A 14,577-nucleotide genomic window follows, 5' to 3' on the forward strand; every position below is an offset into this window, starting at 1 on the left:
GTCACAGCTAAAAGTATAAAATTCGCCGTTGAAAATTTTTAGTGGCAATTTGTCACTGCAGAAAAGACATTGCCGTAGCGACCGTGGTTGAAAACTTTTAGCGGCAACACAAAAAAGTTCCCATTAAAAGAGACTTTTAGCGGTGACTTTTAGAAGTTTCAACGGCGGCATTTGTCTCCACTGAAAGTCAATTTCAGTGGCGACTTTTTTGTCACTGCTGAAAAAACTTTTAGCGACGATAGTTTGTCGCCGCCAAAAGTGACTTTTAGCGACGACTTTTTTATCGCCGCAAAAAGTGATGCCTAGGTTTTACTGAAGCCACATCATCGCTGTCGGTCACCACGTCATCACTGACCAGACACCACATCATCACTAGCCACCTCTACGTCATTGTCACATCACCACTCTCATGCCACGTCACCCTCTCGCCGCCACGTTACCATCCAAATAAAAGTTCAAACTCATGACGACCTCCTTTTATATCCAATCTTCTTGCCATTGAGCTGAATTGAATTTGTTTTATTATTATTGTCAAATAAAATATGTATTATTAGATTATACTTTCAACGGTGACATAAGAAAGTTGCTGCTAAAAGTCAGACCTTTGGCGGCAACATACAGACCTTCGACAGCGATATACAGACCTTCGGTAGCTGTAACCACATGCAGTCGCCGTAGAAAAGTCCTATATTCGGCAGCAACTTTGATGTTGCCACTAAAAAGTCTCACTTTCGGCGGAGACAATAAAAATTGCCGCTGAAAGTCATACTTTCAGTGGCAACTTTTTTTGTCGCCACCGAAAGTCATCATTGGAAGTGATTTTTTTTGTAGTGATTAAGTGGGCAACTAAAAACAAACAATAATACAATAAAACAAAAATTCTCAATTCAAACTAGTAATAATTGGATAAGGGTATTGAAAAGAAATATAAATACTTCACCATACTTTTTAGTGTGTGTGTATAAAGGAAAATTTCATCTAAGTTTCGCACATGAAATTTAATTTTCAATAAGTTCCAAAAAATTATGACCTTTCAATTTAGTAGTAAATGATAAAAATGAAATCTTTTTTTTGTTAATCACCAAGACATCAAACTCATTTGGTTATATTGTGCAAAAATCTATATAATACACTAATTTTCCTAATTTACATCCTAATTCTCTTATGCATTATTGTTAATTTCCTTATCTATACTTGTTAATTTGCTAATTGTAGTTATTTCAGATTTCCAAAATTTCATAAGAACAATTGCAATTAGCAAATTAAAACGTACATTTAGAGGAATCAACAATAACCAACAATTCCTATTTTCCATATTCTCAAAATTTCACAAGTTAATCGTTTTACACAAAACAATAATTTTATTTTTATCCCTTAATACCTACTAAAAATTAAGCGGCATTTGTAGGACTCAGATGAAAATTTTCATTTAAAAGGAGTATATTTCATGTCACAAAGTAACAATTTACATGCCAATGATCCATCGATTAATCAAATCAAAATAAAGCAAAAAAGCAGTGATATAAACAAAATGAGGTCAAAGTGACTAAAGACTACACATAGTGACAGTAGATACCCAGTGGCGTCACACCTGCTCTGCACGTGATCTTGGCTTCTACCATTTGCTCTTATTATCATGTTCATATAATTTTACTATATTTGATATAATTTTGTTGAGATTTAGTGGGGTAAGTTAAGTGGGTGGCATCACCTCATCCACAAGCATACAAACCAAAGCTCCAAGAGAATGACACGTCAGCTTTAGTCTAGCAATAATATTCAAATTACAAAAAGACTGTTTCTGATATAAAATTATAGCAAGATCCCACCAACTCTCACTTGTGGGCATTATGAAATTGAAAGCTACTCTGCTTAATAATCATATGAGAAAATGTCAGGGGTAGTTATTTGTTCCATTTAAATGGAGAGGCTCCAATAAATAATACTTGTACTATGGAACTTAGCTCCCCCTTTGTTTAATTGTTTTATGATCCCTCTATTCTGACTGAGAAGAAAGAAAGAAACTAAGCAAGCCCCCAACACAGGACAAGGATGGAAATACCAGCAACTATTGGACCAAGTAGAAGGAACTTGGGTACCTTAAACATCATGTCCTGGGTTTGATCCTTGGAACCATATGTATGAAAAAAAATACTATTAGGAAGGGTCTTTTCTACGTCGCCTGACAGTATTCCGAGAGATTAGGCTCTTATCGTTTGGGTGGGAGGATACTTTGAGCAACTAAAATAAAAACAAGGATGGAAATATGGGAAATTTTCTTAGCGGGCCAGCCCGTTAATCTGGTTTTGTCCTAAAGTTCTATGACTATACGTGTTATTTTTAATTCAAACCAGGGTCCAACATTAAAATTGCAACTAGAAAGGTTTAAATTCAAAGATATACCTAGTTACCTCTTGCATTCGATCATTTTCCAGCAACTCCCTCCATAAAACTGATGTTTTATTATTTCACAAAATCTATTACACCAACTTCACCTACATTATAACTTATTCATATTATATAATTAATCTTTTTTATCAAAAAATTAGAGTCGGAAAAAGAAAACAAAAAATATTCAAGCCAAACGGATCAGCAAGTCGCGGTCCATCCCAACTTTTCTTATCAACACCTTTTAAGAATCTTATACGAATTTTTCAACATTTAAATTCAGTTATCCGTTTATTTAATAAATAATAATACTCAATATATCAGTCTATCTTCTCTGATAATTCTTGTATTTGTAATTTTAAGTTTTTAACAGTTTACAACTGTTTTTTTTTTTTTGGAGAATTACAATGAGCAAGTAAGGAAAACAATTGAAAAACAAGTCTCAAAGATTGTCATTCTCACTATAAGATTTGTCATTATAAGCTATTGAGATTGTTATTAAGACTTTTAGTAATTATTTCTTTTCTGTGGGATTTAATTATAATTTCTTTTTTTTTTTGGGGCCAAGAAGCGTTTACAACTTAACACAGTGTGCTATGTGGTGACGGTATTAAGTCAAATCACACCCTTGAAGGAAAACTTATATTAAAGACTTCAAATGGGCCGAATAATTTCTGATCTGGATTGGATTGTCCTCTCCTAGTTTGGGCCTAACATGTTATCCAGAGTAAATGCCCATTTGCAAAAAAACTGTTCCGAGGCTCAAAGTCATGATTTTGAACCAACAAGAGTTGAATAAAAAAAACCAATTTATTATAACATGATGAACTAATGTTCGAATTCTCACTATAAAAGATACTCATATTTAGTATCAAATAATGTTTCAAAAAGGATTACTTCCGAAAAAAGAATATTTGTGGTTAGAAAAAAAAATCATGGAATTTGAAGCCTAATCCATGTTTGTTGAGAGTGGCTACCAAGTAACACAATTTTCAAATTCGTAGTTTTGAATTTTAAAACCAAATAGTACCATTTTTTTTTCAAACCACGTTTAAGCCCAAAATCTTATTTAGGGATAGAAGCAAATTGTACCTACTTTTGGGTAACTTCAGTTTTGGCTAAACTCAATTTTGGCCAATTTTGATTTTGCTTAAAGCCAAGTTTGCAAAGTTAATTAATTCTACCAATAAACACTAAACTAAACAAGCTTTAAATACATAAATAACTAAAGCCACGTGACATTTATCAACATTCTGCTAATTTATTTTATTTATTTATTTTTTTGCCAATTACATCGAGAAAGAAATCACCTCTCTCCTGCATTCAAGGGGCGTTAAAAAATAATTAAAAAAGTAAAGGACTTATTACCAAATATTTTCAGATCTGCGTTTACCACTATAGAAGATCATCCCCCGCCCAAAAAAAAAAAAACAAAAAGCCGATATTTTTGGAGCTTCGTTTATTTATCTTTTGTTTGATCGGCCTTGTTTACTTATTTATATTTTTTTAAAAGCAGTTTCGTTTTATGTTCTTGCGTGTCATTAAGGCATCATCATCATAAAGCACGAACCTGACATAAGTTTCAATATTATATTAACCCTTTACGTACAATGCTTAGGTCAACTTATTTGCTTTTTCAATAATAATATAACTGTTTTATAATTAATCTTATCACAGTCAACAAATGTATAGTGGTTATGTCACATGATGCATAGATTCACATTTACAAAATGTGAAAGTCACTTCTTCACCATGTTAGAGATATAGGTTTTATATCTGAATTTAGAGAGTATCATGGTCTTTTCAGTAATGTGCTGGTCATTATCTCAATAAAATAGTTGTTGATTTTAAGTACTCCTCTGGTTCTTAATATAAAACCTAATTAACTAATTTGAAAAGATTAAGAATGTTAGTTAAATTAGTTAATATGATTTTTTTCCAAAATACCCTAAGCATCTTCTTTAATTCTCTCCTTCCTTCTCTTATTTGATTATTATTGGGAGAATACCAATAGGGTTAATTTGAAAAAAAATTGATAAATATGTGAAATAGATCTTATATATAGAATCGATATTAACTCTTTAATTGACTTCTAGATTAAGGACCGGAAGAGTAATTATTACAAATATGGGTTTGATTTATTTATTCTTTTACATTTATCATCTTATGTTTTTTTTAATCTTTATTTGGTATTATAAATAGATGGGAGGACAAAACTAAAACTAAGTCCTTAAGATTATTTGGGGGCAAAAATCTTAAGAAAATCTTGACTGGCTAAGTACATGTTGGGTTATGGTATAAAGCTTCTCAAACTTGGCCTCCATCTTAGGAAACTCAAGTTGGAAGAGGAAATTGAAATAAAATCTAGAAGCCCTAATGACAAGTGAGCACTTTGTAATGGCAAATTTTAAGACTACTTCTTCCTTGTTATTGGGACTTTTTAGTAATTTTTTTTTTATTTGAGATCTCATAGTAATTCTCCATGTTGGAATATTGCTTTCATTATGAAAGTTTGCTCAGGCTTCATCGCTAAACCGAACAAGTCAAGGTTTTAAGGGATAAGTACAAATGCAACAAACCTACCATTCCCTCGTTAAACCTCGCCCATCTGATTTTTTACTTGGACTAGAATCTTCTTGAGACAAACTCATGTCATATGGGAAATACGTAGGATTAGGGATTGGGAAAAGGAATCAAGTTTCTTTATGGTTTGATAGATGGTCATCACTTTTTCCTCAACCTCTTGTTTGATATGGTTCTAATGCGGATGCAATATTTTTAATGCCAGAGTCACTAATTTTAAAACTTTAGTAAGGGGTTGGGACTTAAAACAAGATTATCCGTTATCCTTCTGTGAATGTCATCAACCAAATCTTTCTTGTTCAATAGCCGCCTGATTCGAATGAGGATGGATGATGATGATGCTCTTTGTTGGAGATCTTTCGTTGATGGCAACTTCTTAATCAAATTTCTGCCTATAAAGCCACTGAAAATTAAAATTACAAAAAAAATCGCTTCCAACCCCCACATTTGGACAAAAATGTGGAAATAGCTCACCTATAATGAGATAATCAAAACCTTCCTTTGGAAAGTTAGATAATTGCAGCTGAACTATTGGAAAATGAAAACCTTCTTCTATCTGGAATGAAAAGCTTCTAAGAGAATCAATGTTTACTACAATTCCTTGAAAGCTATCATCCTCATTCAGATAGAACAAGCACTTTCGAAATTATCCTTTTTCTCCCATTTTTTGGATATGATTATGCACGAATCTTCTCATGCGAGATTGGATTGTCTCTTTCGATCACCCCTTTGGAGAAGATAATACTTACTAACTAACTCATAAAGCAGACCATTATAGCTTGAATGTTACGATTTTAAATAACCATATCCCTTGAGATATAGGGATTTATTAATCTCTGATTTGACTTAATCCTTATTTTATGCGCATCGTCCTAACCGTGGCTTTAATTTTGTTATTCAAAAAGAAAAATTGTCAAAGTAGAGCGTGGCTTCCCTTGAATAAAGTACGGGGTAAGCTATACTTTTTGAATAAAATATACAGGTAAATACATATACATACATCCCCAACTCTTAGGTCGTAGATGGGAGTGCTTCCTGCTGGGGCGACGACCTCCAGTTACATGCCAACCCTATAAACGTGGAGCTAATTAAGGTGTTACTCAAACTAACTATGCTTTTAATATTCTATTTTATAACTCCTCATTCTTGGATCTCCAATCTTTAATTTGACCTTTCTTTTTCTCCTCTCTTTTGTTTTTGGCACATACTCTATTCAATCTTCATTTCAATTTAGTAACTTACCGGTGAGTTACTGTTGAGATTGGCATGTGAGAAGTAAAATAATTGATTCTCTGAATGCATCAATAGAATAGTAAAGGAACTTGGTTTTGATTCCAGCTAACCTCATCGGCTGATAATATCATCATTAATCTTAATATATATATCATTCCCGTTTAAAGAAAATTAAATTGCATTCGTGGGTTATAATTTTCAAAAAATTCAGTTTAATTCATGAGAGGTATGTTAAAAGCTTCAAATTCAACGGCACGTTTGAATTATTTTGCTTTCAAAATTGAATTAAGAGATTTATGTCAATGCAAATAAACAAAAGCAATCTGCAGGATTGGATTTTGATTGACTAAACGTATATTGCGTATTTGTTCTGGTTCAACGTTGTTTGAAAAATTATTTAAATATTTTAAACATCAAAATCAGATTAATTAGTTTTTTTTAAAAAAATGAAAAACTAAAACTAAAATAAAGTTATCACATTGAAATTAAATCAAAATAAAATTTAAAATTATTACACACAAAAATTTATTTAGCCTAACCAACCCCGCAGACACACACACACAAACAAACCTCAACAAATCAAAACCACATCTTCGCCTCCAAACAACTCACATCATCACCACCTTCAATGGCGGAGAAGCACGTCGACGCCTAACCTAAACCAGAAAAACAGAACAACAATTCTGCAGCTTCTGCATTCTTCACCACCGCATCCATGGCGGACGTCGACGTTTCGAACAACGGTCTCAATCGGACGAAGAAGAAGAATAACGCCAATCTTTTACTCGGCCGCTATGAAGTAGGAAAACTCCTCGGCCATGGCACCTTCGCGAAGGTTTACTACGCTCGAAACATCAAAACCGACGAAGAAGTCGCAATTAAGATCATCGACAAAGAGAAAATCCTCAAGGGCGGCTTAGTCGCTCACATCAAGCGCGAGATCTCAATCCTCCGCCGCGTCCGCCACCCCAACATCGTCCAGCTCTTCGAAGTCATGGCCACGAAGACGAAGATCTACTTCGTCATGGAATACGTCCGCGGCGGTGAGTTATTCAATAAAGTCGCAAAAGGCCGATTGAAGGAAGGAGTCGCCAGAAAGTATTTCCAGCAATTGATCTCCGCCGTAGAATTCTGCCACGCCAGAGGCGTGTACCACCGCGATCTCAAGCCAGAAAACTTGTTACTCGACGAAAACGGCGATCTCAAGGTTTCCGATTTCGGCCTCAGCACTGTCTCCGATCAAATCAGACAAGACGGATTGTTTCATACTTTTTGTGGAACGCCTGCCTATGTTGCCCCTGAGGTACTAGCAAGAAAAGGATACGACGGAGCCAAAGTTGATCTCTGGTCTTGTGGCGTTATTCTCTTCGTTTTAATGGCAGGTTATTTACCATTCCATGATCAGAACGTTATGGCTATGTACAAGAAGATTTACAGAGGAGTTTTCCGGTGTCCCAAGTGGTTCTCGCCGGAGCTAAACTTATTATGGACTCGTCTTCTCGATACAAACCCAGAAACCAGAATCTCAATTCCAGATATCATGGAAAACAAGTGGTTCAAGAAAGGGTTCAAACAAATCAAGTTTTATTTCGACGACGATAAGCTCTGTACCAGCGTTGAAGATATTGACAAACTGGATTTAAACAAGGACGACATAGACTCAATCTCAGATTATTCAGTATCAGAATCCGATTCAGAGCTAGAGGTCAAAAGAAGAAGCAACGCTTCATTGCCAAGACCAGCAAGCTTGAATGCATTTGATATAATATCATTCTCTGCAGGCTTCGATCTTTCTGGGTTGTTCGAGGAGAAAGGGGACGAGGCGAGGTTCATGTCCGGCGCGACAGTGTCAGAGATCATATCGAAGTTGGATGAAATTGCGCAGTTGGTGAGCTTTACAGTGAGGAAGAAGGATTGCAGGGTGAGCTTGGAGGGATCAAGGGAAGGTGTGAAGGGGCCACTGACGATTGCTGCCGAGATATTCGAGCTTACTCCATCGTTGGTGGTGGTGGAAGTGAAGAAGAAAGCAGGGGATAAAACAGAGTATTAACAGTTTTGTATGAATCAGCAACTTCTTCTTCCAAGAGAAATTCTTCTGATGAGACTCCTCAATCTGATTCTGATTCTTAGAATTGTCCACACTAGTTAACTCTCGGATATTGAATCCTCATTTTTTCTCCTCTACTTTAAGTTGTTTATACATGGTAATCTTTTGTCATCTTTTCTTTTCTGGACTTAGGTTTTGTCCTTAACTGGAGTCGTAGATTCTATGGTTCTTTTTCATGTACAAACTATAAGTGCTATGCTGCAACACGCCTAATTTGAACAGTAAATGATCAGATATATCAATAATTATCAATACATAGCTAGCCATGCCGCAGTGAAAACTCATTCTTCAGACTCTGTATTGGACAAAATATGTATGTAGTTGAGTGTATAACTCTGCTGGGCTTGTATAACTTTATATTTAGTTTTCTTATTAGTTTGAAGTATAAGGAAGTATAAATGTGGTTCCTTGCAAGGATTGTAATGGGTTTTTGGTTGAATTACTCCATTGATCTTAATTCTTTGCATTACATTACAAGTCTATATTCGTAAGATATATAGTTCATTAATTATATATCTTGCCATATATCTCAACCTTCACTATAAAAACATGAGACTTCCTATTCGAACCCAAGATATATTCACATTCACTTTTTTAAATAACTCACCCAACTACCACATCTTTTATCTCTTATTAAGGATTCAAACTCCTGTGCAAGAAAAACTTAAAAAGAAATGCCGAGTGTTAATTGTGTTATAAGGCCCAAACTCCACATATCCATATCCAATCCAGTTATCAAAAGACTGTTTTGTACTTTAATTTTAAGAGAATTACAATGAGATCCTAAAAAAAAAAATTACAAAACAAGTCTAAAAAATTATTACTTTTTATTCTAAAATTTATTATTACAGGCTGTTTAAATTGTTATTAGAATCTTTTAGTAATTATTTTTCTTACTTAGGATCTCATTATAATTCTCTGTTTATTTTATACCAATATCTCATTATTATTATTATTTAATTAGGATAAAGTCTTTCTTCAAGAAAATTATTGAAATTACATAATTTTTATTTATTTTGTCAAATTGAGAAGAAACTATGCCTCAATCTTGAGTCTTGTGCGTAGAGCCGAAGGCTAGAACCCCAATAACCTTTATTCTAATGCCCCCTTTCAATAAAAGAGAGTTTCGAAAAACCTTATTTTGGTCCAAACGGCAAGACATAAAGAGCTCAAACCCGCAGCATCAATTTATATTTTTGTATATATATGTATATGTATAATTGAATTATTATTTATTATTATGGAACTAGGTCCACGCTAGCCTTCGGCATGATTTGGCATTTAAAATAAAATGGAAGAAAAAAAAGGACAAAAATTTAAGGACTTATTTGTCTACTAAAGAAAGAAAGCTGCCTCTATTATTGAAACCTTAAAAGGGGAAGAAAAAAAATCCGCCACACAACCTTGTTAGGCCTTGACAAAGAATTATATTTTGTGTTTGAATGAGAAAAGAAAATGGATATAGAAGAGAAAAGTGCGTATAAAATATTTTCACTCCTTATATTTAGATAAATAGAAGAAAAAACACTAATTTATGCTTATTTTTATTGTAATTATTTAAATTGAATTAAAAATTTAATTATATATACACTATCAACATAGAGCAATGTCATTTGAGCCGGGGCTCATTTGCATTGGAATTGAAAACTCAATTATAAGTATACTGTATCACCATATCTATTATACTTTCTAGAATCAATTACCCAACCTCCTCAATAAGGGGGTAGAGCGATGTCATTAAAGCCAAGGCTCATTTGTATTGGAATTGCTTCTCTCATAAATAACTCCCATAATATGTGTAATTAAGCAGAAAAAAAATTAAAGTAGTATATATTTAGAAGACAAATCAAATTAAAATATTATTTCTAAGGCTAAAACAAATACCTCTATTAACTCTTATACTAAAGATAAGAGGAATAATGTGCAGTACATGGTAACAACTTCTTAAATGGGTAATGAAGATTGAGCTTAAAAAAAGATTAAATTAAAATTCCTAAAGAAATCAAATTTCAAAGTTATAGGATGGAGAAACATATTCAAGAGAATTATAATAAAATTCTAAGCTAAAAAAATAATTACCAAAAAGTCTCAATTACAAGTTAGAAGTTATCATTTTTCACTCTATAACTTATTATTAAAAACTGCTTAATTGTTATTAAGACTTTTTAGTTATGATATTTATTTTTTGAGACTTTGTTGCAATTCTCTCTATTTAAATATGTGATTTGAAAAGTGACTGATGAAATATCCATGTTGCGAGCAACAATCACCATCCAGATCCACCGGCCAAATGTACAAAAAATAATGAGAAATAAACCAACAAGGACAGGATTGGCGATATATGCGATTATGTCATTGTTTTGCTCTGGGAGAGACAATTTATTTTATTAAATGACCTATTTATATGACCTTATTGATATTTTCAGTTCCTTTTGATCTTATTTTAATTTTGAAATCTAAAATTTGAAATCAATAGTTTTATTCCTTGAAATTTGATTTTTTTTTTTTTTGGGTTTACCAAATAAGTATGATCCTGTGTGTACATAACTCACTACTTGTAACTAGTTGATCAAGGGCAATTATTATTTGACCCTCATATTTTCACTTATATCTGGTTCATTAGCTCCATGGCTTCTTTTGGAGGAGGGCATGTGAATAATTAGCATTATGATGTACTTAATATGGGAAGTTCTCACACGTGGTTTAATATAACTGATAATAGCAGTATTTGTGGTGACATAATTTTTTGCATGTACAAAGTTCGATTCTTAATCTCAAATAAGATTCCAATCTTTTTCACTTAACTCTGCTAGTGTTGGTAAATTACTATTCTAAGTATCAACCAAAAAAATGGGGACCATATTGATGACGACCATAATAATAATAATAATAATAATAATTGTAGTCCTTAATATAATATCTACTTAATTAATTAATTAATTTGGATAGATAAAAAGACTAGTTTAATTAGTTATTTGTTAAAAATAAGCTTTGGTTTATCCAAAATATCATATTAAATCATTTGTATTGAAACTATTTCTCGATGCAAATTCCCTAAATACATACAATTAGTAGAAACAATTTGAAAAAAATAATAAATATAAGAGATAAAATGAAATGAAATTTCATATTTAAGACCAAACTTAACTTCCAACTAGTTCTTATATTAGAAATAGGAGCTAGTACTAGCAAGATAACCGTCTTTAGAGGCAGAAAATTTGAACTCTACAGTTACAGTTCTGTACAATATTATTATACACAACCTGGGCGCAAGAAAAGAAGAACCAGACGTACAATAGAGACAACCTTCACTACTTCGCAGCAAGTGATTCTGCAGAGTGGAAGACCATATATCTGAACAAAACAAAGACAGAAACAGAAGGGTTCAAATTACACATCCCGCAAGCAAATTAAAAATATAAACCATATCTTCTGGTATATATTGGTGCCAAGTATTGCTGCTACTGTTCACTTCCTTGCCAAGCCCACACTATATCCTTCAATGAAGGCTTCAAGTTCTGATCCCGAAATTGGATATACTCAAACGTATCGCCTGCAGTTTTCGTCACCTCCACAACATGAAACGTTGATGTCACCTCAAAAATCTCTGCATCAATACCAAGTTGTCCCTTCCGACCACTCTTGCTTCCCTCCAACCTCACTAATCCATCTTTCTTCACAACATTGAATTCTCTCTCTGCTTGTGCTATTTCTTCCAGTTTTGAAACAATTGTTGACTCGGGCTTCGTGGTGGTGAATCTAGCATGTTGTCTCCGACACGCATCTTCCTCAAACAAACCAGAGAGATCAAATCCTGAAGATAGGGATATTAAATCAAAGGGGTTGAAGGTAGATGGTTTCACTTTCACTGGGGTTTCTTTGGTTTTTTCCTCTGGACTTGATGACGATGAAGGATCAAAAAGAGCCTGAACATCACTCGCAGGATTGGAAACTGGTGATTTGGGTGGTTCAATCTGCTGATACCCAATTTTAAACCAGCCATTTTCCACAATCTTAGCAATACTTACTCTTGTTCTTGGATTTGGATCGAGAATTCTGGTGATAAGTCTTCTGGTTTGAGGTGAGAACCATTTAGGACACTTGAATTCTGCAGTACAAATTTTCCTATACATTTCAATCAGATTCTTATCCTGAAATGGAAGAAAGCCTGCAAGAAGAACAAACAGAATAACCCCACAAGACCATATATCAGCTTCGGCTCCATCATAGCCTTTCTTGTTGAGCACTTCAGGAGAAGACCATCGTTCTTGCTGGGTTCATACAAAGCACTCAACCCAAAATCCGAAATCTTCAGATCTCCTTTTTTGTCCAGAAGGAGATTCTCCGGTTTCAGATCTCGGTGATAAACCCATCGGCTATGGCAGAAATCGACGGCACCGATTAGCTGCTGGAAATACTTTCTCGCCAAATCCTCCTTCAATTTCCCTTTCGTGACTTTGGCGAAGAGCTCGCCACCTTTCACGCACTCCATCGCGAAGTAAATCTTGTTTTTGCTGGCCATTACTTCGTAGTGCGGAACGACGTTTGGGTGCCTTAGAGGTGCATCCCTGAGATCTCGTGCTTGATTTGGTCGATCAAGCTGATGCGAAGAATTTTCTGCTTGTTGATGACTTTAATGGAGACGCTCTGGTTGGTTTTAATGTTTCTGGCGTGGTAGACTTTGGCGAATGTGCCTTGGCCAAGCAAACGGCCTAGCTCGTATTTCTGCATCAGAATTGTTCCTTTCTTCTCCGTTTGCTCTCAATCCATTGGTTTTGCAAAGGAAGGAACTGTGGGTTTCAAGGTTGAGATTTGAGAATGAAGAGGAGGGAGGACGATGAGGAGGAGGAGGAAGAAGAAGAATTGAGTCAGGCGGAAGCCAAGAGATTCACAGAATAATTATGCCGAAGTCCATTATTTACTTATTTTGCTCTGTTTGTAGAAAATCAGTGTATAGATATTACTATTCAGTTTGTAGAAAATTGAGAATGCTGTCCGTATTCAGATGTCATTGGCTCATCCCCTTAGTGACAAGTTCAACTGCTAAAAGTTTGGTGAGTATTGTGTTTTTGAAGATAAATGATTGCAAAAAGATGAAAGAAATCATAATGAACAAGACTAGTGAAGATGTAGAAGGTAGAATCACATTCAACCATATAGAATTGGACTTACTGATATGTCAAGCTTGAAGATGTTTTCTTCACGAAGTCGCAGCTTCGAATTCCCAGAATTAAAAGTGATACAACTAACTAGATATCCTCAAATGAAGATGCTTTCTCAAGGAGTGTTGAAAACACCAAAGTCGTCTAAAGTGAAAATAGAAGAGCATGAGATGGAATGGAAGGATAAAGGAGGCCTTAACAAAACGGTAGAAATGCTATCCTCAGCAAATGCATGATATAACCACGCTAAAAAATATTGTTTCGAAAAATGTATATTTAATTATAAGGAAATATAGAATTGATTATATTGCGCTTATGCCAATGTCGTCTTTCTTCAAAATTACATATTTTCAGGCTAACCAATACTATGATTTGGTATTGCAGGATAGTGTTAGCTGTTAATATATAGAAGGATGACTCCATCATCCATGTTATCATTTTCAGGTTGGTCAGTTTTATGATATTTTTCTGCTTATTGCCTATGTTTTTCTCTAGTAGTTATTATGAAATCAACAATAGCCCCATATATGAAGGGAGGAAGCATTAAAAAACCTGCATCTTTTTTTTTTTTTAAAAATTATTTGTATCTTTTTGCTATATTTGTCCGTGCTTTCCTACCGCTGAAATAGTAGTTGCTATAATATCAACAAATGCTACATATATTAAGGGATGAAGCAGATAACTCTTTTATATATGTCAATTTTTCTTTTTTCTTTTTTTTTTGACACATTGGCTACAATATGATTATGCTACTATATATGATAACATGGATACACTCAAAATATAAACATGCCTTTTTACTTTCCTTGCTTGATCAATGCAGGTATACGTTGTTGGCGATGATGTTGACACTTGATGAAGGATGTGGACAGACGTTTGTGCAATGATGTTCTTGTTGAATTCTCAAATGATAAGTTTTAGTAGTTATATATGTTCCATTATATTTGATAATAAATGTGACTCCGTTTTTATCATAAACAATATTCCCATTTTCCTACCAATAAATTGGCTGATCAATGGCTTGGCCATGGTCGAAACTCTATCCTTAAAGCGTGGCTTGCTTAATTATGTACTATGACTCCAATGTATTAAAGGCTCAGAAAA

General features: G+C 34.1%; 1 protein-coding gene and 1 pseudogene across 1 annotated transcript; one reads left to right on the plus strand and one right to left on the minus strand.

Annotated features, from left to right (window-relative positions):
- Positions 1–6,919: 6,919 nt before the first annotated feature.
- Positions 6,920–8,254, plus strand: LOC114727179 (CBL-interacting serine/threonine-protein kinase 12-like). Its single transcript, XM_028913893.1, has one exon. It carries the CDS (start codon positions 6,920–6,922, stop codon positions 8,252–8,254), a length of 1,335 nt encoding a protein of 444 aa, XP_028769726.1.
- A 3,243-nt stretch (positions 8,255–11,497) lies between these two features.
- On the minus strand, positions 11,498–13,185 carry LOC114727210 (CBL-interacting serine/threonine-protein kinase 20-like; annotated as a pseudogene).
- Between the last annotated feature and the right edge of the window lie 1,392 nt (positions 13,186–14,577).

The sequence above is a fragment of the Neltuma alba genome, unplaced genomic scaffold (assembly GCF_004799145.2).
Source record: "Neltuma alba isolate B1F8T4 unplaced genomic scaffold, ASM479914v2 tig00012452_pilon, whole genome shotgun sequence".
Classification (NCBI taxonomy): Eukaryota; Viridiplantae; Streptophyta; class Magnoliopsida; order Fabales; family Fabaceae; genus Neltuma; species Neltuma alba.

Excerpts from the sequence above, each read along its gene's own strand:
- LOC114727179 (XM_028913893.1), top strand. The coding sequence starts at position 6,920 with ATGGCGGACGTCGACGTTTCGAACAACGGTCTCAATCGGACGAAGAAG.